The sequence below is a fragment of the Protopterus annectens genome, chromosome 5.part0, assembly GCF_019279795.1.
Source record: "Protopterus annectens isolate FY-2018-M chromosome 5.part0, PAN1.0, whole genome shotgun sequence".
Taxonomy (NCBI): Eukaryota; Metazoa; Chordata; order Ceratodontiformes; family Protopteridae; genus Protopterus; species Protopterus annectens.
The window spans coordinates 1183683357-1183709411 of record NC_056735.1 but is presented as its reverse complement, the minus strand read 5'-3'; the positions used below and the strand labels follow the sequence as shown (position 1 = coordinate 1183709411).

The following is a 26055-nucleotide window of genomic DNA, read 5'->3' as shown; positions in this document are numbered from 1 at the left end:
GTGGATGAGCTCCCTGGACATTTTGGAGGGACGATCCTTTGTTCCAGCCCCGGCCCAAACCACAGTGACCACGGATGCCTCCCAGCTCGTTGGGGGGGGGGTCATTGTTCAGGCAGGACAGTCCAAGGCCTGTGGTCCCCCATAGAGACCAGCTTGCATATCAGTGTCCTAGAGATGAGGGCAGTCCTTCTAGTGTTGCAGGCCCTTCATGCCTTTCTTCTTCTGGGGATGATTGCCATTCAACCAGACAACATGTCAGTAGTCTGGTACATCAACAAACAGGGAGGGACCAGATCTTATCCCCTGTGTTGCGAGGCCATGAGTGTGTGGGAATGGGAGATCTCCACCAGTTGCATTCCCATTGCAACGCACATTCCGGGGAGGTCCAACATTCTAGCAGACAAGCTATGTCAGACCATTCTGATGCTTTACGAGTGGTCTCTGAATCTCTCAGTAGCGGAACAGACCTTCAGCGAGTGGGGTCAACCTTGCTGCAATCTCTTTGCATCTCCTTCCAATGTGAAGTGCAGCAGGTTTTTCGCTCCGAATCCCCCACTGGGGGAGTCCCCCAGAGGCACTCTAGTTCATGCTTGGCCTCCCGGTCTTCTGTATGCTTACCCGCCAGTTCCTCTCATCCCGAGGTTTCTGCAGAAAGCTTGTCGACTGGGGAGCAAGGTGATCCTCATTGCCCCATTCTGGCCTTGCCAGGTATGGTTTCATCTTCTGGATCCACCTTGGATCCTAAATCCCATTCAGGACCTGATTTCACACCTATCAGGGGTGCCTCATCCGAGTCTGGACAGCCTGAAGCTCACGGCTTGGCTACTCCAGTTCCCGTGATGACTAGGACTCCCGGACTTTCCTCCTCAGTTAAGTCTATTTTGGTAGCTGCTCATAAGTCTTCTACCAGAAAGGTTTATCGCAGCAAATGGAAACGTTTTTCTTTCTGGGCCTCTCAGAGGAGTTTGGATCCTTTTACGGCTCCTATTTCCACCATTCTTGATTTTCTAGCTGATATTTTCCAGCATGGAGCTAGTTCTTCTACTGTCAAAGTTCAGTTGGCTGCCATTTCTCATTTTCATGTGGGTGAGAATTCTGCATCCTTGGCATCTTCTAGACTGTGTAAAGCCTTTATTAAAGGCACTTTTTTGCTACTCCCCCCCCCGGTCAAAGATCCTGTCCCCCTGTGACAGCTTACTATGGTTCTCCAAGCTGTGGTCGCTCCACCTATCGAGCCTGCCGCAACTGCAGATCTAAAATTTCTATCATGGAAAACCGCTTTTCTGGTGGCTATTACCTCTGCTAGGAGGATTTCGGAATTACAGGCCTTGTCCATAAAATTTCCGTACATGATTTTTTATAAAGATAGTTTCCTTTTGAAACAACCCATGTTTTCTTCCTAAGATGGCGTCACCAGTCAATATCAATCAGACTATACACTTGCCTGTGTTCTTTCCCAATTTTACCAACAGGATGGAATACAAACTACACATGTTGGATGCTCATAGACAGTTACGATTCTATTTCCACAGGACAAAAAAATGCGTAAATCCGATCGTTAGGTTTGCCCAAAAAGGGTCTATAGAACAAAACAATTTCCAAGGTCAGTATAGCTAGATGGATTTCTTCATGCATCCTGCAGGTCTATAAGGACAAAGGCGTGTCTCCTCCAGGTCAGGTTAAAGCTCATTCCACTAGGTCCATGGCTACGTCTGCAGCTTTCTGGTCTAGGGTGTCTTTGGATGACATTTGCTCTGCAGCTACTTGGTCCTCATCTCATACGTTTATTTCCCATTACAAATTGGATTTGACATCTAGAAGGAGAGCATCCTTTGGCTCCGGAATATCCTTCCATGAGGGCCTCCCAGGAGTTTAGTAGCTGGGGACTCTGTCCCACAGGTTGAAGACCAAATGAAGTAAACTACTTCAGATAAAGAAGTTATGTAGTCATCATAACGTTCCATCTGAGTAGTTGTACTTCGTACTTCATTTGTCTTCAACCATCCCTCCCTCCTTCCCCCGGACCTTGGCACATGTTCAGCCTACGAGCTGTAGTATAGGTCACAAGTATGTTATCAGGTCGGGTTCTAAGTATAAGTTCTGCAAAGTCAATCTGGGGATGGAAGACAGTGGAGGTGTATTATGGATAAGGGGAGAAGTCTGGAGCTTGGAGCTGATGCTAGTAATCTTTGCCTGCACGGATCCGTATCCCACAGGTTGAAGACAAATGAAGTACATCTACTCAGATGGAATGTTATGGTGAGTACACAACTTATTTTTTTCTTCAGGTTTACTGTGCTTTTTATTGATAATTTTAAAAATTATTTTTAGAGACTGGGGCAAGTGCATTTTGTAAAGTACAAAATGGAAAATGGGAGAAGTAAACTAGTAATAAAATATGCAATCCCGAAACAGACTCGATAAAGGCTGTCCCACAAAACGTCACCAAAGTCAGCAAAATCAGACTCTTCAGTCCAAGATAAAATTCCACAAAGGTTTAATACACGATAAAAGTTGAACATAGGTTAAGCACTTTCATTTCCACAGTAAATGGAAACTTCTTCAGTGCTTTGCCACTGTGTAGTTTTTGTGAAAATGCTAATTTTTTTGATACTTGCCTTTTACTTTTACCGACATTGTTTGCTGCATTTAGGCATCTTTCTCGGTATAAGCAGGGAACAGCTTAACAGTTCCTTGGTTTGTTCGTCATCCTGACAGAAGAAGATTTCAAGACAACCTTTGCCAGTTCAGTAGAGTACTTCCTTCCCTCAGCGGCTGGTAGGTGAACCTGCAGTGGCCATTTCAGGTTCCTCAGATTACTCTTCCTTGCATTCCTCTGGTGTAGTCTCATCAGCCACCATGGACCATGGTTTAGAAACATTTTTTTACAGTGGTTGGAGTATTCTATGTAGGCATGGAAGAACCAGTCTTGTGAGTCTCAGAGGAAAGACCAGGGAATGTTTTCCTGAACAGACTCTGGTGTCTTTTCCTTTGGTTGATGTCCCTGACATGAGTCGATCTACTTCTAGAGAGATATGCTTGCCAAAAAGAAGCAGAAAGTTAATCATTTATCTTCCCCTATCCCTGTTAGATAGAGATTTATGGAGCTTAGCTCAGAACTTGTTCGAGCCTCTTAATCTCTTCATATTCTGGTTCTGCTGGTAAAAAAGAAATTCTTCAGTTTCTGAAGATTGTCGTGATGAACAGGAAGTAGAATTACAGGGAACAAATTCAGTTATTTCTCTTCAGATAACAGATTGTGATTCTGGAGAGAGTATTTCTGATGTACCCTTCAAAGAATTTTCCTTTTCTGAAACCATACCTAGAATGAATTAGTATTTTCATTAAGAACAAAATGGCATCCCGATGTCTTAAAATAGTGATGTATTACAGCTAGAATTTCCTTGGCTTACTGCTGTCCCTCCTGTTCTTCCAGCTTTGGAGGATGTTTTTATTACAGCCTGCAACATATCTTACAGCCCCTAAGAAGTCAGCTAGACTGTGTAAAGTTTCTCGGTCTTAAAAATGCTTATTTTCTAATCCCACATCTGTCCCTGCAGTGATTTCCTTTTCACATCCTTCTGTAGTTAAATATGTAGTAAATGTTAATTCCTCTCCCTCTGACAAAAATGGGAAAGGTTTTGAGAGATTTGGAAAAAGATTACATTCTTCTGACAGACTTATTTATAGAATTCTTAATTGTTAAGCTCACATGTTAAAGTATTTGATTGCTTCTTTTGAAAATATGAGAAACATTACTGTCACTTTTCCTTCATCAGAGGGTAAATATTCTCTAAATTTTCTTGCTTATATTTCTCAAGTAACAATTCTTTGAAATGTTTTATGCCTCTTCCAGAGCGACAGCTACAGTTTGCTTGTTACCTTCTGAAAAATGCTTGAGATGTAAAGACAAAATTTTGAAATTGCTCCTTGATATGGAGGATATATTTTAGACTGTTTGCTACTTCCTAAAAAAGTGTGATGAGAGGGAAACTGATTCAAGAGGAGACTTGGATTGTTCAGTTTTCTTTCTCCAAGTTTGTTAAAGGTTTCCTTAACTTAGGATCAAGCAGATTCAACAATCTTCAAGCAAGCAGATGCTAAAAAAAAAAAAAGCAATGGCAAGTAGGCTCCACAAAGAAGAGGGGAGTTTCCCAGAAACAAGAACAGTTCAACACGTCTGAAAGACTATTACAGATTGTATCCCCCACCCCTCCCCTGCCAGTCCTTTAATTCCTCCCCAGAATTTGTTTCTTAAGTTCTTTGTTTGGCAACAGGTAGTCTGACAAATGGATTCTGAGAGTTATCCATCAAGTACAGATGGCAAATGGAATTCCTATCTCCTTTTCAGAGGGTTCCACCTCTCTGCCAGATCAAACTAGTTTACTTCCATGTATCGGTTCAGTATGTGCTGACTCGAGTGGTAATAGAATGTGTCCCCTCCCCCTTGCAGGGAAAGATTTTTATTCAAGGATGTTTCGGATACCAAAGAAATAAGCCACATAGAGACCAATCTTAGATTTTTCATTTCTCAGCCAGTTTGCGAATTTTGCAAACTTCAAAAGGCTATCCCAACACAACCATATTTCAGCTTTCACTTTTTTGTTAACTAATGCTTATCACATTCCTATATCTGCTTATTTCAAACTTTTTTTTTTAAGTTTTCTATGATTGGATTACAGTTTTATTTTTCTGCATTACTCTTTGGGTTATCACGTGGTGGTGCTGAGGTAGTGTTGTCGCCTCACAGTAAGACGTTGTCCTGTTCAATTCTCAGCTAGAGCGTCTTCTGTGTGGAGACGTTCGTGAATGGGCGTACCTTCGTTGAAGGCTGTGCGTCAGGGCTGGCAACTCGGCACGTAAAAATCTACTGCCAGTCATTAGCGGACTGGAGTTCCGCTGTGGCGACCCCTAACCGGGAAAAGCCGAAATACACAACAGCAACTCCTCTTTGGGTTATCCACTGCTCAAAGGGTGTTCACTAAGTGTGTAGCTGTAGTGATAGCCTGCTGTAGACTGCAAGGTATTCATATTTTTCCATACGTAGATGACTTACTTATCTTTGCAGAGTCTTTTTCAAAGCATCAGGCATCTCTTATTGGGATAAGACATCTCCTTTGCAGACTGGGTTTCCAAGAGAACATTGAAAAATTTCATCTTACTCCACCCCACAGGGCTATTTTCCTGGGTGTCTCCATGATACATCCGTTCAAAGAGCTTTTCTCCCCCAAGAAAAGGTAGGTCAAAATCTATTCCTGAGTTTTTCCACTCAGACCAACAGTTCAGCAAAGGAATTTCACAGGATTTTAGGACTCGTGCCATCTATGATTCCTTCAACCAGACTCCACATGAGAGTCACTGGTACCTAAAACTTGTATGTCTGGTCCTAACATCAACATCCCCTGACTTTTCAAATCCCAGTTTCGGAATTTGTAAAAAAAAAAAAAAAAAGGTGGGGGGGAGCTACACTAGCAACGCGACCATTTCTGTCTGAATCCAGGTATTCCATTCTCCTTTCTAGCTCTAGTACAGTCTGTAACAACAGATGCCTCATACTTTGCTTGAGGGGATGTGTCTTTGGAGTTAAAAGTATAGTGTCTTTGTAACAAACAAGGCCATAAACACTCAAGCATCAAAGAAATGCTGGCAGTCATACATGTACCAAACTCTGTCATCTTTGGTCCCCAAGACATCTACAAGTGATCACAGACACTACAGTGATGTAGTACATAAAAGGGGATTTTTTAGGTCATACCCTGTGTGCAGATTAGATTAGCCATGGGTACTATAGGATGTAGCAGTTCAGCATAATCTCTTTCTGTTTCAGTTAGAGCAAAATGTTGTGGTATACAAGCTGAACTGGATGAGGATAGACCCTTGCAAATGGGAATTGAATATCCAGCTGTGGGGAACACCTGGGATTAATCTGTTCACCTCCATTCACAAGAAGCAGCTGGCAAATCTCTGCTCCGTGACTCCTTGCAATCAGGCATGGAAAAGAGATGCCTTGGACAAGCATGTTCCAGTATGTCTTTCCACAAGTATCCTAGGTCATTCTGAAGATTTAGAAAGACTCCCCAGAGATCATTATGGGGACTCCCTTGTGGTTCAGCAGCAGTGGTTATCCCTTCTTTTGGAAATGGACAAGAGCAACTACCATAAGCTTTCTCACATACTGGACCTACTCACACCAAGACAAGGTTGTTTGATACACCCCAGCTTGAAACAACTTCAACTGACTGCCTGGATGATAAAATGTTAGTACCTTTTAGGCACCTATTTTCTGAGGATGTACAGGAGGTATTAAACGAGACAAAGAAACCTTCTACTGTAAGATCATGTATTACCAAATGGAAAAGATTTTCTTGTTATTGTCATTTTAAGAACCAAGATCCTTTTAAGGCTAACATTTCTCTGGTTCTGCAATATCTGTGTGAGTTGTTATCCTCTGGCCTTTCCTGTTCCTCTATCAAGGTTCATCTTTCTGCCATTCAGTATGTCTGCTCATTGATTTCCCTCTTTCAGTGCACTCCGTTGTCAAGATTTTTTGAAAGTCACTCTACATACCATCCTCCTTGGGATCTCAGTTTTGTTCTGGAAAAAATAAGACTTTCTCCATTTGAACCAGCTTATCAACTAATTTAAGTTTCTTGACGGAAAAGTGTTGCCGATTGCTCTGTCATCTGCAAGATGAGAGTGGGAGTTGGAAGCAGTTATGGTGGGGTCAACCTTCTCATTTTCCACAAAGGTAGGGTTTCTTTAAGAACAACTTCTTTATGTCTGAAGGTTTATCCAGGTTTACTGTGAACCAAGCTGTCCATCTCCTTGTCTTCTTTCCAGAACCTAAAAATGAGAGCGAGAGGATTTTTCATACGCTGAATGTCCACAGACAACTGGGATACCTGACAGAACTACAACTTTCATAAATTCATGTGTTCATAGGTTCATAGGTAGGTACTAGGTATCTGCCTGGAGACATTTATAAGCCTAGACAGAATGTGTCAGCTTTCGCCACCCCCTTAGATTAGTTTCCTGTGCCTCTGTCCAGCAGAGCCATTGAAGTGATCCCTGGGGTAAACTTTGTTTCCCATCCACTCGTCAAGGCACTTCTCTTGAAGTGGGTTAGCGAGGAGCTCTGCCTAATGTAGATTGGAATCTTGTTCCAGAGCATGGGAAGTCTCTGGGACAGGAATCTATCCCTCCAGAACGTCCTATTTATTGTTGTGGTGAGGTTTAGATCCCTGGAGCATGTGGCTTGAGGGGATATGGTTTTCTTTAGGTGGAGCATGTCCATCAATTCTAGGTTGGACATGGCCTTGTATGTCAGGCAGACATCACCTCTGAGTAGGCAGTATGCAACAGAGTACTGCTGGAGTTTTTTCATTCGAGCTGCATAGAGCATCTGCTTGAGACCAGTGATCCTCTTGGTGAGGTGCTTCTGTGGTCTTTCCAGTTGTTGCAGGTGTCTTGTAAGGTACATCCCAAATGGGGCATTGTACTTGATGATGGGTCTGATGAGTGATGCGTAGAGTGACCCAATGACCTCTTTCGATCTGGATGCAAACCCTTTCGTGATTAGGTGGGCCACATAGAAGGATTTTCTAACCACTTTGGCAATGTGATTATCAAAGGAGAGGTTACTATCTACTTGGGTCGCCAGATCCCTTATTACATCTTCCGTATTTAGGGGGCTACCACCTATGTGGTAGTTTGTGGGTACTTTGTTTTTTTTCCAAAGGGGATGACTATGCACATTTTGGCATTTAGCTTGAGACTATGGTTTTGACACCAAGTATCTGTCTCAGTGAGACCCTTTTGGAGGATGTCTGTGTCAGCCAGAGAGTCAATTATAGCCCCTAGTTTGCAGTCGTCTGCGAACTTGATCAGCCATAGACTCCTCCTGTGCTTGGCTGTACCTCTGAGAAGTATATGCCGAACAGGAGGGGTCCTATGACTGAGCCCTGGGGAACGCCACTTGTAACCGGTTTAGAGTCAGACCTAGTTCCCGCAACTCTTACCATGTGGGTTCTGTCCGTGAGCCAGTTGGCAACCCATCTCTTGACATATGGGTTTATGTTCAGGCTGGAGAGCTTGTCTATAATACCTGAATGGGGAATGGTGTTGAAGGCCTTTGCGAGGTCTAGATAGGCTGTGGAGACCTCCTTTCCCTCGTCTATATCCTTGCTAACTGTGTCAAAGAAGTTTGCCAGGTTTAGGAGGCATGATCTGCTCTTAACAAAGCCGAATTGGGTAGGGTCCAGTGTTGGGAGGTTTCCAATGTCTCTGTTAATGAGATCCATGATGATGCGCTCCATAGCTTTGCAGACAAAACTAGTCAGGCTTATAGCGCAATAGTTCCCGGGGTCCATTGTGGCTCCACCTTTGTGGAGTGGAATAACTGTTGCTGTGCACCACCCTGTGGGCACGTAGTCTCTGGAGAGTCTGAGTTTAAACAGTGTGTTTAGGTGAGGGGTTAGTTCATCTTTGAGCTCGTAGGACGCAGCCTGGGACACCGTCCGGTCCCATTGATGCTGTGTTTTTGGCTTTGAATAGGGCTGTTTTAACCTGAGTGTCTGTGATTTCAGGGGCACTACATTCTTTTGGTATAGTTATGGGCCCTTTTGTGGGTGAGAGGGGGGTGAAGTTTGCACTGAGCCTGTCTGGTAGGATGTTGGCTATATCAGTCGGTTCAGTGTATTTTGTGCCTTTCTGCACCAACTCCGAGCAGATCTGAGAATTGCCACTTAGATTCTAGACATAGCTAAAGAATGCCTTGTGGTTATCTTTGGAGTCCATGGCAATTTTTCTTTCGAAGCTAGCCTTGGATGATTTTATGAGGGAGCATAGTTTCTTGCTGATACTGATCAGGGATGTCTTCCCTTCTTGGGATTTTACTCTCTTCTGTACTATTTGCCTCCTCCTTATTGTATAGCTTGTTTATGGCAGGGGTCCACCAGACTGGTTTCCTTTTCTTGGAGGAGTGAGTCTTGGTTTAGTTTGGGATAGCACGATCCATGCATTTTTTTGTAGGTCTCATAGAGTGCATTAGTAAAGGATTTTGCAGCTTGAACAGCGTTATCCTTTAGCATAGGGGCTTTGAAACTTCCACCTCGGTCTTAAGTAATGTTAAGTTTGCTTTTGAAAAGTTTTTCATGGTTATTCATTTCTTATGAATGTAAGAAAAAGGTACAACCAGTGACAAATCAGACCATTTCCCATTCTATTTCCTTTTGTTATATTCCCACCATAACACTTCCAGACAGGGTTAAGGCACATTCTGCTAGGGCCTTTCTTTCTTCCAGGCCATTTTGGAAAATGGTGAGCTGTAGAAGTATTATAGAGGCAGCAGCTTGGTCCTTTGTACATATTTTCACAAACTACAAACTAGACTCCTTTTTCTAGGTTTAGAGCAGGTTTTTCTTAGGGCCATTCTCCTGATGATCCTGGAGCCAGGTCTTTCATCCTCCAAAACTACTTAAACTTTGATATTCTACTGATGTAGCTAAGGGTACTGCAGCAATGATCTAATGATGAACATAATACAGTTTGTGTAGGTAAACTTGCTGTAACAGTAGACGTTCGTATAGATTACTGCTGCAGTAGCTGCTCCCTCCCTCCATTCCCATTATTTTTACTTTTCTGTGATCTTTGTTTGGAAGAATGAAGACATTGATTTTTATATACCTAACACTGACATTTTTCAGGGCTGTAGCCTTCTACTTTCAGTTGGGATAAAAGCTGTGAAGGACTTGGTGCCCAGACTACTGATTTTTTTCTCCTTGCCTAGCTTGAGCTTTCAGCAGTCTGGGCTCATGGAAAGTGCCCTTAAACTTTGGAAGCTGGTTGGCTGTTGCATCCTAAGGCTAATACAGTAAGTATCTATTTAAACATCTGTTGTTATGGTAAGTTTACTTACACAATTGTACTTTCTTCATGTCTCATGCCACCCTACAGGAAGACATAGCTATTAAAGTACATGTAATGGAGACATATTTTATCTATGATATGGAGGTTTAAACCTAAGAACAAAGATTGTGATTCTTTGAGTACTCAGGAAGCCCAACCATGGGCCCTTCTTATCCCTTCATTCCTTCCTCTAAAATGTACCATTAAGCAAACCCCTGATACTTGGTATCTGTCCAATTGGAAGTGGACAGAATTTACATTGCTGCTACACCAAGAGTTTGACTGGGGGATGAGACATGTATTGCTGATTCCAAAGCTTACAACCTGCTGGCCTTCAGAAAACTTGATTGCTATAACTTATTTTGATATTTCAACCTTCTAGTCTTTAAGAAGCTTGATTACTGTAACCATATCAGATTGTATTCTGTGTGTGCATACTTGTACAATAGTGTATGTAAGTATACATGTATGTATATGGGTATATCTCAGAACAGTGCAAAGTGTCAAACTGTATAGAATTGTGTAGAATGCATGCAGTGGTGTCATTTGTTATCATAGAAGTTATTAGGGAAGCAAGTCTAGAACAGTATTTGTGAATTGTGATGGTCGGCATCGTGTTGTACCACCAGATCTGTAGATGTCCGTATTTGCTCTTAAGTACTGATTCACTGTGTATGGTGTTTTTTTTCTTTTCTGCATGGTTATACAGTCATGCAGTTAGTATATACAAATAAGGGGGGGGGGGATTGTCCCTCTGCAAAAATATGTTTTTAGGATTTGTTTTTTTTTGGGGGGGGGATGTTTTCAGTGTTAATATGTAGACCTGTGTGTGTGTGTGTGTGTGTGTGTGTGTGTGTATATATATATATATATATATATATATGTGTGTGTGTGTATATATATGTATATATATATATATATATATATATATATATATATATATATGTATGTATACACACACCCCCCCAAATGCATACATATATATATATATATATATATACATATATGTGTGCGTGTATACATGCCCACACGTATGTGTATTTATATTCTGCTTATGTGCACACAGTTATATATGTAATTCCTAAGCAGTGTATCTTGCAGGAAAAGCCAGGTGCACAGTAAAATAATAATCCAAAACATGGAAGAACCCGCACCAGTATTAAACTTTTTTCGCCTTTAATGCCAGATTAGATTTAAAACAACTGAGTGAAAAGGTCACTGAAAAACCAATCAGTAAAAACAAAATGAAAACTTCAGCAAAGCTAGAACTTCCACTGAGTGACCTCCCAAACCTCTTGTATCAGAAGCTCATGGGATATATGCAAATAATCCTTATGAACATCAGGTGTTTCATCTCATTGGTGATTCTGAATGCCCATGACTTGTTTCGTCATCTTACTGGACAATATCAGGCCAATAAAGCCAAACCTCACTAGCTGTGGACATGCATATCTTGGCCTTGTTATGAGCTCGTCAGCACAGCCAAAACACACTGCTCTAATATGAGTTTGGGCAAGCAGCCATTGCACCTTCCCCAAACGCATTGTTCGAGTTCAAGCAAGGTAAGTGTGACCACTTTTGAGGGGGGAGTTGGAGGAGGGGTTTATAGTTGGAGAGCGATCAGGAAGTTTAGGTTTAGGAGAGGGAGGTTGGAGTTTTAAGTTTAGATAGTGCTCTGGGACTTTAGGGTAAGGGAGTGAGAACTCCAGTTTAGAATTGGGTGAGAGGTTAGGGTTAGAGTTAAGATTCTGTTAGGGATGTACAGTTTTATAGAGTCAGGTGTTTTGAGGGCTACCTAGAAATAGGAGACTGGGCCAGTGGGAGGTTAAGTACTGACTTTTGCAAGCAAGTGGCAGCAAGCAAACGTACTGCAAGCTCCTAACACTGAAACACCTGTAGCAGACCCAGGCATCCTTCCCACTCGACAAGCTTCTCCTCCTAGTGAAACTGGTTCACAGTTTGGATGGTAGTGGTAACTGGTACAGCCTCTTTTGTTCCGTTTGCATGTAATGTCAACTTATTTTGGAACTTTGTTATTCTCCAGTTAGGGATCACATGCCAGATGTCTTTATGCATCTTCTTTTTAGAGGGATGGATTGTAGCCCAGTACCAGCTGGTCAAGCACTCTGTTTAAAGGAGTGCTGTATTTCTGTCCTTTAATGAACCAATCCCTTCTCTTGGATTTTAACTTCAGCAGTGACAGGCATGCTTTTCTGTCACTTATCTGCTGGCATTGTGGCTTTGAAGTTTATTGTTATGCTGACCATCACCTCTGTATGTAAGATCCTGGAACTTCCGACCCTTAAATGTAAGGAGCCATGTCTCATCTTTCATAATGATGAAACAGAGTAAAAAGAGTTAGTCCAGATAAAATCAGTTTAGCTAGCAGATCTGAGAGAGACTCTCTCTCTCTCTGTCCCTCTGTCATGGTTTCTCTGCTTGTTGAAATTTATTTAGTTAAGTAAGTAGATGGGGAGGGCATCACAGAGAGCATCTGCTTGATTTGCTAGCAAAAGTGATTTTATCTGGACTTATCTTTTTTACTCTGTTTCTTCTTAGTCCTGACATCTTTTGATTACAGGTGGGATACCAGACGTGCCTTGAGCTTCCCGGATTCCTTTTATTTTATCTTTCACAAAAGTAGGATGTCCTTTATAACAAATCCATGTTTTCTTACTTTGGTTCAGGGACAATTAGAAAAATAAACCTTTCTGTCCGTTGTTCAGTTTTGTTGTAGAAGAAACCAGGAGACGGAGAGAGAGAGTACCCATCATACCCTGGATGTGTACTGATGGCTCAGATAATAATTTGAAGAAGGTAAACTTGTTCAGCTCTGTAGCCCCATAAAGGAAAGTGCTTGCAGCTTAAAAGCGCACACGTCAAGTACATTCCCAGCTGCATTTTCTTTAACCATCAGATGACTGAATGCCCACTGCCAAATGCTGTAGTCAGAGCTCACTTCACTAAATGAATGTCGACCTCCAGTGCTTGCCTAAGGTACATCTTCATTGCAGCTATTTGTGCTGTCTATTTTGTCTTCATAAAACATTTTCATCAAGTGTGATTGTTTCAGACACACAGGAGTTTACTTCATTTTTGACAGTGCTTTTGAGCTCAGTTATTGGAACTCTGTGTATATATATGGTTATATGGCTTCTCCTGTTCTGGTGACTGTTGATTTGGATTTATCCCAGTGAAGGACTTACCAAGGAGTGGTCCCAATGTTGGGCTTAATCTATGATAGGACATTCTTTGATGCATTAGGATTTTTTTTACACTTGTTTGCGAATAAGCACAATGGACACAAGTGTCCTTTTTCAGAGGCAATGCAAAAGCACTATCTGGTTAAGAGATTTGCTCAGTCACACATTAGACAAAAGGATGTGGAAAGAAACCCTGTAGCTTGGGTATAGGAAGCAGCTCATTAACAGCGCTGGGACTTGATCCTATACACTTACTGCCCGAATATTCTGTCACCATCCCACTGTATTTCTTTTGCTAGCCTTGTCTTTTAGAATTAAGTCACCCCAAAGTATATACTTGCAAGAAGTCAGATCTGACAGATCTGTTTCTTAATCAGTAAAGTGCTGCTCGCCGGTAGCAAGAAAATTAACTGGTTGTCTTTCAGAGATGTGTATGGTTATGTACATGATGCAGTATGTCATGTGTCATAATGGAATATAGGTATCCCCAAATGTAGATCTTCCTTTTTTTTTTTTTTTTTTTATACAAAATGGTGATTGGTGAAGGTGAACCCAGTCAAGAATCTATCAAGATGTGTCCTCTCTCAGCTAAGATGATATGGTAAGAACTTGTTTTATTGAAGATGTTAAATTAGTCGCTAAAAGTATAATATAAAATTTAATTAAAATCTGCTAAACTCTGATTATACGAGAGCTCCAGTTATAAAGGACTTGACTCAAAGTATTTTGTTTCCTTGGAAGTATAGGTTTTGCACTGAGCAGTCTTAACTCGCAGAGACATATTGACATTTTGTGTAACAGCATTATTGTTACTGATTGATGTATAATTTTCTCTTTCAGTCCCTTTTTCTTTCCATTTGACACACGGCAAATGCTTTTTTATGTAACTGCATTTGACCGAGATAGAGCAATGCAGAGATTACTTGACACCAACCCTGAAATTAACCAGTCTGACTCTCAGGACAGCAGAGTTGCACCACGTCTAGACAGGAAAAAGGTATGTATATGAAAATACTTAAGTTCTGTGAATTAGAGTCCCAGCTGTAACTAATGAAAGTGATTTAAACAGCAGGCCAGAAAATTTAACTTTTGTTTGTTTAAGGTGGAAGTTCTTGTGTTACATTTACTGCTGTGTAACATAGTTGAGTGCATTGATGACCATGTTTTCCTATAAGCATTTAGTATTATGGATTTTTAAACAGTAAGCCTGGCAGACAAGCATAAAGTTTTGTGACCCAGGTGACCAAGGTGGATTAGTGGCTAAAGTGACCCAAAGAGCTGGGCAGGGAAGGGTAGAATTGGCAGCAAGCATCAGCTGTTCTACTGGGGGGAGGGGACTGGGGACTGGTTATCCAGTGGCTGTTTTGCCGTGTGTAAACAGAGGCTTGCAAGAGATATAGCCATAACTGGCAATGGTAGCCTTGGTTTACCAAGCTGGTGGTTGTAGCTCTCCATTAGTAGGTAGTGGGAGCATTTGTGCATGGAGGATGGTAAACTAGGCCTTTGTGGTGATGAAGGCAACCACATCAACCACCAAAGGCTGAGAATTATGGCTTAATAAGGAAAAGCCCCGTAATGTTTCTCTGAATGACGTCTACAACTGGCACTCACCCCTTGGAGAGCAAATGGGCTGATTGATTACAGAGAGGTTATAGTTTAAAGGCAATGGGTAGCTAAAAATAATTAAAAGAATTGCAGGTCTTGTGGGGTCGGGCTGTATGGCCCTCATTCAGTGGGGAGGTAGAGTCATCCACTGAAATGTCTGGGTTGCACGAGTATTTTCTGCAAGATTGTCTGTCCAGTAAGAACCCATGTGGTGATTAACAGTTAGCATGCTTAATTTTTTGTTTTATTTTATTTTACATTTGTTCACCCGAGTAATACATTGATCATAGCTGACCATTTGTATCTATTATCACTTAAAACTTGTTACTTACAAAAACTAACCATCATTTACTTATTAAATTCATAATTACTTTCCCCACCTCAACAATATCTCCAGTGTCATAAATCACCCATCCACCTTCATTGACCAGTTGCCTTTAACATTTCATATATAAAATCTAAAAATAAAATGTCCCCCTGCAACTGTCTCCTACAGACAAAAATCTCCCACAAAATATCTGCTGGTAGCTTATTCTGACAACTCTTACTAGCCCTTCAAAAGACACACTTTCCCATAATCTTTTTTTTTAAACATACTAGTATTGACTGGCTGTCAGAAATGGGTGAAAAATCTAATGTGTTTATGTGAGGAGGGATGTAAGTTTGGGAAAATTGACCATGCTCTTAAGGAAGCAATGCACTAAGTTATTAAACATTACTAAACAAGCCATGCACAGTAAATACAGCAAATCAAAATAAATTACCCTCTTTCACTTCCCCAGGCAGTTCTGGCATGAAGTAAATGTCATCTGTCATTGAAGTTCACCTAAAGGGCTTTCCTCTCTTGACCACATTCCTTGGTCTGCTGGAAAACTGTCACCTACTGATTTCTCAGAGAATTCACTAGTCTTCATGCACAGCAGAACATTAACATCCTTATTTACATAACTTCACCCAAATCTCCCCACGATACCTCCTACCCTTCCACTTTTCCAAAATCACTAGCAAACAAATTGCATCTCTGTAAGAAGAGATTTTGTAGACTCTCCCTGTGGTCCTAATAACCTCTGATCTTGGTTTCTGTACCACTGTAGAGATTTCGTAGCCACCCGACTAAAGCACATCAGCAACCTTAGCCTCACAACCAATACCGTGCCCTCTATATGGAAATTAGCCTCTGTCAGACTTGTACCAAAGTGTCTGATGCACACACACGCGCACACACCCCAGCCTCTAAATTCCTTTTTATGTCATTACTCCCTATTCTTGGTAAAATCCTTGAAAAAGTAATTTACAAGGAACTCACCACTTACCTTAACAAGTTCCACTCACTTTTTCAGAAGCAGCATAACATTTGGGCAGATAGAAGAGTACCATGACTGTTCATTCTCTGGATGCTCTCTAATGGTATTCTTACTAACATGGATTAAGGTGACTTCACTGGGGCAATATTCATTGACTTTATCCAGGCCTTTGACCTGGTTGACCACTACATCCTGTGCTCTCGCTTACAGGATATTGATGTAAGCTCTGAATCTACCTAATAGTTCAAAGATTTCCTGACAAACCAGATTTTCATAGTTGCATTTGGGCCTGCCTAATCAGTTGGAGCCTTTGCTTTTTCAAGGGTTTCACAGAGATCAGTTCTTATTCCAGTACTGTTTTCCATTTTTATAAAGTACCTCTTGACCTTCCTCATCTACAGCTCCTCCTTTACACTGATGAATAGATCCAGCCCTTCTCACATCATCATCCAAAATAAACTTCAGGCCAACCTTTTACAGCTGAATATTTTTTGCTGTTTGGCACAAAGAAAAGGCTCACTAAAGCCAGTAGCCCTCTTCATGTTAAAAACCTAGACAACAACCTAATTGAATCTACCACATCATTTAGATTCCTTTTTCCTTCTCCATCCAAGACAACATTCAGAAAGTCTTATCCAAAGTCAGTCATCCTATTCTAGGCCCAAAACATCTAATTTCTTCTCACAACCTACTAGAGCAGTCTTAGACAAAGGTTTCATGTTTGCACAACTAGAATGTGGCCCACCCCTATTCACCACCACCTTACAATCTTTTTCTAATAAAATCTGCTGTTTCATCTTTAACCCCCTTTAATGTAAACATCACTAAAGCACCTTGGAAAAGGCCCCTTGGTTGCCCATTCAAGGTAGAGCCAAGCTCATCCATGGCTTCCTTCTCTTCATACTGCTATATCAAAACAGACCCCCCCCAAACTATGAGACTAACTGCATCCAACCCACACTAGAATCTAAAATACCAGTCCTGTTATTGGTTCTTCACTCAATTCTGTCTGTTTAACTTAATTCCACAGACTGCAGCTTGTTGTCATTGACAGCTGGTCTTACTGAAATCAGATTTCAGAATTCAGTCCAAACAATATCTAACTGAACAGTACGTACACATTAGAACACAGGCCATGTCACTTAACGTCCATGGTTTCATTATAACATTCATTCCAGGAAAACCTTGGCTACTTAATCTCCTAACCTCTCTATCATATAAACTTGTACCCACCACTACCACATTGGGTTTATATTACGTGATTGAATGGTCAAATAGTCAACCCGTAGTAATCAAACCGCCACAATGTCGAACGGAAAAGAAAAACCCATCCAAACCATTTAAATGCTCTACGCAGGGGGGCAAGCCCCCCTGCAACCCCCACACCCCCCCGCTACTTAAATATACCAACTCCTAGATCGCACTACAGTGCAGACAATGGAAAACTTCCATTTCCACACTGTACGGAGATCTCCATTGAACCATTCAACATTGTGGCGGTTCGATTATTCCAGGTCGACTATTACATGTTCGACTATTTGACCATTTGATCACATAATATAGACCCACCACATCTGCCCTATTGATTCCCTATTATGTATCCAATATCCACATCTCTTGTTAAGCTAGTATTTTACAGTTTCTTCTCACTTCAATGCTAAAATTTCCCCTCCAACACCTATAGCATGTAATGTTACTCCTGATCCTCCTACATATTAATCTTCTTGTAAATGTACAGTGGATATAAAAAGTGTACACACCACTGTTAAAATGCCAGTTTTTTGTGATATAAAAAAATGAGACTACAATAAATCATTTCAAAACTTTTCCCACCTTTAATGTGACATATAACCAGCACAATTCAATTAAAAAACAAACAAATCTTTTAGGGGAGAAAATATAAAAATAAATAAATAAATGTACAATAAGCTGGTTGCATAAGTGTGCACACCCTTTAACTAATACTTTGTTGAAGCACCTTTTGCTTTAATTATAGCATTCAGTCTTCTTGGGTACACACCTGCCATCAATTAAAGAGACTCTGATTAACCCCAAATAAAGTTTAGCTGTCCTAGTAGGATTTTCCTGGCATTTACTCAGTTGCCTGCTGCAGCAAAAGCCATGGTTTGCAGAGAGCTTACAAAGCATCAAAGGGGTCTCATTGTTGAAAAGTATCAGTCAGGAGAAGAGTTCAAAAAAATTTCCACAGCACTGCGTATACCATGGAACACAGTGAAGACAGTCATCAAAAAGTGGAGAAAATGTGGGACAACAGAGAAGTTGCAAAGAACTGGACATCCCTCCAAATTTGATGAAAACCCGAGACAAAAACTGGTCAGGGAGGCTGCCAAGAGACCTACAGCAACACTGAAGGACCTGCAGGAATTTCTGGCAAGTACTGGTTGTGTACTACATGTGGTGACAATCTCCTGTATTCTCCATATGTCTGGACTATGGGGTGGGGTTGCAAGACAGAAGCCTTTTCTTACACAGAAAAACATCCAGGCCCGGTTAAAATTTGCAATACTGTACGCCGTCTCCCAAAAGTATGTGAGAAAATGTGTTATGGTCTGATGAGACCAGGTTTGAACTTTTTGGCCACAATTCCAAAAGGTACGTTTGGCGCAAAAACAAAACTTCCCATCACCAAAAGAACACCACCCCCATGGTGAAGCATGGTGGTGGCAGTATCATGCTTTGAGGTTGCTTTTCTTCAGCTGGAACTGGGGCATTAGTCAAGGTGGAGGGAATTATGAGCAGTTCCAAATACCAGTCACTTTTGGACGAAAACCTTCAGGTGTCAGCTAGAAAGCTGAAGATGAAGAGGGATTTCACTTTTCAGCATGACAGTAACCCCAAGCATACATCCAAATCTACAAAAGAATGGCTTCACCAGAATAAAATTAAAGTTTTGGAATGGCCTAGCCAGAACCCAAACCTAAATTCAATAGAAAATCTGTGGGGTGACCTGAAGAGAGCTGTGCACAAGAGATGCTCTCATAATCTGACAGATTTGGAGTGCTTTTGCAAGGAAGAGTGGGCAAATATTGCCAAGTCAAGATTTGCCACGCTGATAGACTCCTACCCAAGAAGACTGAATGCTGTAATTAAATCAAAAGGTGCTTCAACAAAGTATTAGTTTAAGGGTGTGCACACTTATACAACCAGCTTATGGTACGTTTTTTTTTTATATATATTTTTTCCCCTAACAGATTCGCTTGTTTTTCAATTGAATTGCACAGGTTATAGGTCACATTAAAGGTGGAAAAAGTTTTGAAATGATTTATTGTGGTCTCATTTTTTTTTATCACAAAAACCTGGCATTTTAACTGGGGTGTGTACACTATTTTTATATCCACTGTATGTATATTTTTCCATTAGTGTTGTATCATTGTACTGTGTAATTTAGTTATACCTTTAATCTTATTTACTGTTGTTGCTATGTATGTAACCCAGGCTGAGCCTGCAAATGGTCAGGTTTGATCAGTGCTGTACCCTGGTAAACAAAATATTTAATTTACCAACACTTGCTGTTTTTGTTTTATTTACTGAAGTCTTCTTCGACTCAACCCAAAGAGATGTACTGATTAAAATTTTCAGTGCGACTAAGTAGAGTAAATCTTGCTTTTAGTATTGCCCCACCCCCAATATCGTATACCAGAAGCATTAAACTTCTCTTTGCAGTTCATCCGCTGTGGCTCCGTTTTTTTATTAAGTTATTTTGAGTTGATTTTCGTGCTTGTGTTGGCCCACCCCCAGTATCCCCTTGTTTTGTATTCTGAGTTTGCAGAGCCTCATGAAAAGTACTGTAAAGCAAAGTGTTTTGCCTTTCTTTGGGGCTCAGGGCGATTTGTTAAATGAAAGTGAACCCCCCAGTATGTAGTCAAGTTCTGAGTTTACAAAGCCTCATAGATGATGTCAGAGATGAAATATAGAGCAGAGTGATGCACCTTTTTCTTTAAAGCAATTTTCTCTTGATGTCTGCCACCATCTGGTGTGTGTGTGTGTGGGGGGTACTGACTCGTGCTTCCTATTTCCGTAAATGTTTAATGTAGCTGTAGTAATTCATTCACAATTGTAAACCTAAATATGTGTAGCTAGAAACTATTTCTGCAGATTTAAGGATCTGTCTTTATCTAGCTTAATTATTAGTATACATTTATACCTTTATAGAGAATGTTGATCAAACTCATGGTTTTTACAGATTTAATTTATATAAGCAGTGGGAATCTGTTTTAAAAGAATAATTTTGATGAGAAAGCTTAAAGTTTTTACAGATCATTTTTTATGAAAGCAATAAAAATAGGTGATAAAAGTATTTTTCATCCTGTTCTATTAAGGAAGAAAGGAATCACAACATGAGTAAAATCTGCTATCTTCTGAATACATTCCGCTTCTTTCCACTTCTTAAAATGTTCTGTAATGTTCACTAGAACCAGTATGTGTAGGATATGGGCCCATGTGCGTCTGTGAGTAGCAGGTTTGAAGTGATTTTGGCAGAAACTTCAAGCATTTTTATAAAACAGTGGGTCAAACCTACTAAACTGATTCAACTTCAAGACCAGCTACATGTTTTTCAGCAGGTCAGTTAGAGCTCTACCAGTCTAAATGCTTAAAAGGTATGAAAAAAGCCTGGATAGTTGGACGACCCCCAGTAGAAAGGTTTTGGGTTTAATGGGAATTTCAGCTAATGCATTTAAGATAACGGTCTAGTTGGAAATTGACATAGTGTTGTATAGTTAGCTATAAAGTGATAATTAACCTTGTTTCTTGTGATTGTGACTTATAGGCATTCATTTGTGATGTTTCAAGGAATTTATTGTGAGGTGATATGCTTGACAAATACTGATAGTCCCCCACAATTGCCTGTAGGTCTGAACACATGGTTGGTATTATACCCAAGAATAGAGGGAGTGCTTTCATTACACTGAAACAATTGATGTTAAGCTGTCATTCTCGCCTTCATTCTTGCTGGATGGGTTCTGAGCCGATCCTCGGCTCCGACTCGGCCTATACTATAGCTCGAGAGCTATTTTTACCGGCTCGAGGCAGCCCTATATCCCACAATACCATGCGCTAACTCCCCAGATCTCGTTTGCCGCTTTGCTGCGAGGTTGCGTTTTTACCGGCTCAGGTCAGTGTAAAAATTTATTTTCCTTTTGTGAGGACTTTTAAAATTTAAGGTTAGTTTTCCCTATCTGTTCATTATCTACCCTTAAAAGTTTATTAACAGTTTTCGTTAAGCCCCCCCCCCTCCTTTAGTCAAATTGATAAACGGGCCTTCAGGCTTTAGTTTTTCTATAGTTATTCCTATAGTTTGCCCTTATTGAGTGTGTGTGTGTGTGTGTGTGTGTGTGTGTGTGTGTGTGTGTGTGTGTGTGTGTGTGTGTGTGTGTGTGTGTGTTTTCCTAGTCAGCCCTTTAACTTCTCCCCTTGTGTGAGTGTTTGAGTGAGTTGTGTGTGCTGACTGTGTTAGATTGTTAATGTCAACTATAATGTCCAAAGACACTAAAGTCTCAGGATTCAAGAAGTGTGACTCGTGCTGTCAGAAGATGTCTCTGACAGACGGTCAAACTACTTGCGTTTATTGCCTGGGACCCTTGCACCTGCAGGACTCTTGTACCGTTTGTCATGGATTTAGTCCAAGAGTCCTGCAGGAGCGCCGCAATAAGCTAATTTTGAGGGGCTTATTGAAGCCTGATGACTCCCCGTCTAAGTCTGGCTCGGGGAAGTTGTCCAAGCCCGCCAAACCCGCAGCTCCAGTTCTTGAGTTGACGGCTGGCGGAACCGAAAGTGCTCCGACATCGGCTCCAGTCGGATCCGATGCGAGCAAGACTTTGCCCGCTCCGAAACCCGTATCAGAGCCGACAACAGCGCGCAAGCGCTCTAGGTCACCCTCCATAGAGTCCATTCATTCGGCTCCAGGATCGCCCTTACTGTCGGAGCGGAGTCATAGGACTCATTCCTCCAGGTCTTCCAGGCTGTCCAACCATGACATTGAGAGGGTGGTCAGTAGACTCCTCAAGTCTCAGGCACTGGCCCAAATACTCCAAAGCCCATCTCACCAGACTGTGGCTCCCTTGGTGCCAATTTCGATTCCTCCTCCGACTCTTCAGTTGAGCTCGGAGCCGGAGTTTGTCGGAACCGGGACCTTACCCACGTCGGAGCCGATACTACCACCTTCGGCCCCGGCATAGTCAGCTCCGACCTCTTCATTGGTGCCGTCCGTGGAGAGGTCTGGGCGCCGGGACTCCATCGTCGGCTCCGAGGGGGCGAGTGGCATCGGACCCTTGTCCGACCCCGTTCTCTCTCTCGGAGCGTCGGCGCTGGTTAGTTCGGCCCCAACATCATTCTCGGAGCCTTCTCTGTCGGCACCGGGAGCGGTTCTGGTATCCTCGGAGCCAGGACTTTCTTCTGTGCCCAATAGGGGAGCCTTTGAGGTGATGTGGAGCGTGCTGGATCCGGTGTCCGCTCCAAGGTTGGTTCCTTCAGCTCCTCCCTCTACAGTGCCTGTTACGGTCTCTGGTCATCCTCTGGCAATTGATAGCAGAGATCCAAAGCATAGGGTACCCACTTTGGGTGTCTCTTCTTCGTCCGAGGCCTCCCCTGAAGCTTCAGGGGAACCCCCTAGGAAAAGAAAGTGCAAGAGGGAAGCACATAGACTCTCCCGAGTCTATCACTTCGGACACCGACTTGGATGAGTCGGAGGGTTCCCCGAGATCCCCCTCTGAGGATGTCTCCTTTTCAGACATCCTAGAGATCCTGAAACAGAGGGGGAATTGGTCCACCCTCAAACCCTCCGAGGACGAGTCGGTTTACCTTGATGCTTTTGGGTCTCGCCCTTCCACCTCCTGGGTGTCCCCTCCTTTCGACCCACTGATGGAAGTAGTGGCCAGAAAGGCGTGGGCAGCTCCTGAATCGATGGAACCTACACCTAGGAGGCCTTCTAAATTTATTTCTGCTCCGGTAGACAAACCATTTCTGACCAAAGGTGTATCGGTAGATGCTATGGTGGTAGCAGCCGCCACTAAGAAGGAATTAGCTGATCCTTCTGTACCTGTTCATCCTCCTAATAAAGAGTCCAGGGCTATGGACAGGTACGGTAAGCGGACATTTGCTTCAGCAACCTTTGCCATGCGGTCGCTGAACTATTTGTCATTTCACCCGCCTTCAGAGAGATTTGCTCAAAGAACTGGGTGAAACCATACAGGATCCTTCTGCTGCGGGGTATCAGGACAAGATTAACTCCCAGCTGGCTACCCTGAATTCCATTGCCAACTCCTCCATGCGGCTTATCTCTTATGCAGCCGATGGAGCGAGTAGGGCCGCAGGTACAGGTGTTGCATTAAGACGTCACGCCTGGATGCGACTCTGTAATTTTGCTGATCCCTTCAAGCCGTCCTTCACCAACACTCCCTTTGATGGTTCAGAGTTGTTTGGACCTCAGGTGAAGAATACCCTCACCAGGTGCGAGCAAGATGGTAAGACTCTCTCTGCCGTGAGAGTCCACTTTTCCACACCATCTAGACCATACCCTAAAGGTCAGAAGGGTGGAAAGATGTGGTTCCGCAAACCACAGGGAGTTGCGCCTGCCGCACGTGGTGAACTTCCCCCCAGAGGCAGAGGGGGGAACAATAATAGACGCCGCCCCAGGGGCAGAGGGGGTCCACAGAACCAGGGTTCCAGGGAATCCTTCCCTGACCAACCCTTTCAGCATCCCTGAGAAGCTGCCCGACTGTCCACCTTCGGAGACAGTCGGGGGAAGATTATCTCTGTACCCGGAAGCCTGGCAATCCCTCTCTCAAGACAAATGGGTACAGTCGATCATATCCGAGGGTTACAAAATCCCCTTCATTTCCCCTCCGATCCAACCACCAAGACCCCTCCCAGACGTACCACCCGGACAAAGGGGTCAGGCACAGCTAGAGATAAAAAAGCTGTTAGAATAAAGAGTCATCCAGGCAGTCCCAGCAGACCAGCTAGGATCCAGAGTCTACTCCAGGTTCTTTTTGGTACCAAAAAAGACAGGAGACTGGAGACCCATTTTGGACCTCAGCAGACTGAACAAGTCTGTGCAGAAGACAAAATTTCGGATGGTAACGCTGCAGTCCATTCTGCCCTTCTTGGGCAGAGACAACTGGATGTGCTCGTTAGACCTTCAGGACGTGTACTATCATGTAAAGATACACAGGCGCTCCAGGAGGTATCTCCACTTCCGGCTGGGAGCCAGTCATTACCAATTCAGAGCCCTGCCCTTTGGTCTCACCACAGTCCCCCGGGTGTTCACCAAATGTTTGGCAGTGGTCACGGCTCACCTGAAACAAAAAGGATTCCAGGTGTTTCCATATTTAGACGACTGGCTCATTACCACTACCACCAAGCAGCATCTTATCATAGCCAGGGATTACACCATTCGCATTTGCAACAAACTAGGTATTTCCATAAATTTCGCAAAATCCTCCTTGTCACCTTGTCAATGTATAAACTTCATAGGCGCCGTGTTAAACTCCACAGAAATGTCTGCAACATTACCACCTCAGAGAGTGACAGACATACGGCGGAATGTTCAGTTTCTGTTTCAGTCCAACAGAATTCAAGTCAAGTTAGTACTGAAAACATTAGGCCTCATGGCATCGGTGATTCTCCTTCTCCCCTTAGCCCGCTTCCACATGAGAATTCTCCAGTGGATGCTTTTTTCTCAGTGGTCCTTTCAACAGCTCCGAATGACGCACAACATTTTGATAACCCCAAATTGCAAAAAACACCTCTCCTGGTGGATGGTCTCCCCTCAACTTCTTCAGGGCAGACCCTTTGTTCTTCTCCCTCCAGTTGCCACGGTGACAACGGATGCCTCCCTGATCGGGTGGGGGCACTATCAGGGCAGGACTGTCCAGGGCACATGGCAACAATTAGAATGCCACCTGCACATAAATGTCCTGGAGATGAGTGCAGTGCTTTTATCATTGCAAGCCCTTCAGGACTCTCTTCCCACGGGGACTATAGCAGTTCAAACGGACAATATGTCTGTAGTGTGGTACATAAACAAGCAGGGCGGAACAAAGTCCTACCCCCTATGTCGAGAAGCACTCAGACTTTGGCAGTGGGCGATCTCTCAACGGTTTCTGATAGCAACGCACATCCCCGGGAGGTCCAACGTCATAGCAGCCAGACTGAGCAGGACAATTCTCATGCCTCACGAGTGGTCTCTAAATCAGGCGGTAGCAGAGAGAATTTCCCAGAAGTGGGGCCAGCCTTGCTGTGACCTTTTCGCAACACCTCAAAACAGCAAGTGCCTCGACTTCTTCACACTCTTCCCTCTACCAGGCCATCCCCCCAGAGATGGTCTTGTCCACGATTGGCCTCGGGGTCTTCTATACGCTTTTCCCCCTTTTCCGTTGATTCCGCAGTTAATTCAGAAAGCAACCACATTGAGATCCAAAATGATCCTCATTGCTCCGTACTGGCCTCGACAAGTATGGTTTCCGTTCCTGCACCGTTATCTACTGGAACAGCCCTGGCATCTGGAACCATTTCCAGACCTTTTGACCCATCTGACGGGCAAGCTGCACCAGTCTCTTCATTCCCTCAACCTCACAGCTTGGTTGCTCCACTTCCAACCATAGCCAGGCTTCCCTTATAGGTTCATAGGTTCATACTAGGCTATCTGCCCAAGGGCATTTATAAGCCTAGCCCATAGTTATGTGGCTTTCGCCACCCCTTTAGTTTGAATAAAAACTATGCCTATCATTTTTCTGTGCCTCTGTCAAGCAGTGACACTGAAGTAATCCCTGGGGTATTTATTTCTCTTCCTGTCTGTGATATCATTCTTGCCTCCCATAAGTCCAATACTAGGAAGACTTATGCGAGTAAATGGAAGCGTTTTTCGTTTTGGGCAGAAGCTAGGTCCTTAGATCCTTTTAATGCACCAATTCATAAAGTTCTAGATTTTCTGGCGGAGCTTTTTCATTCAGGGTCGTCGTCGGCCACTATCGGAGTACAACTAGCGGCCATTGCCAATTTTCATGTAGGGCTCTCGG

At 42.8% G+C, this 26055-nt stretch overlaps 1 protein-coding gene across 2 annotated transcripts in view; it reads left to right on the top strand.

Annotated features, from left to right (window-relative positions):
• TRIP12 (thyroid hormone receptor interactor 12) overlaps positions 1–26055 on the top strand; it is a 3849287-nt gene that overhangs the window by 3389893 nt on the left and 433339 nt on the right. For both annotated transcript variants that reach the window (XM_044071052.1, XM_044071053.1), the window contains one exon: positions 13950–14106. In XM_044071052.1, the coding sequence (XP_043926987.1) occupies positions 13950–14106 (157 nt within the window). The remainder of the gene's footprint in view (positions 1–13949; positions 14107–26055) is intronic.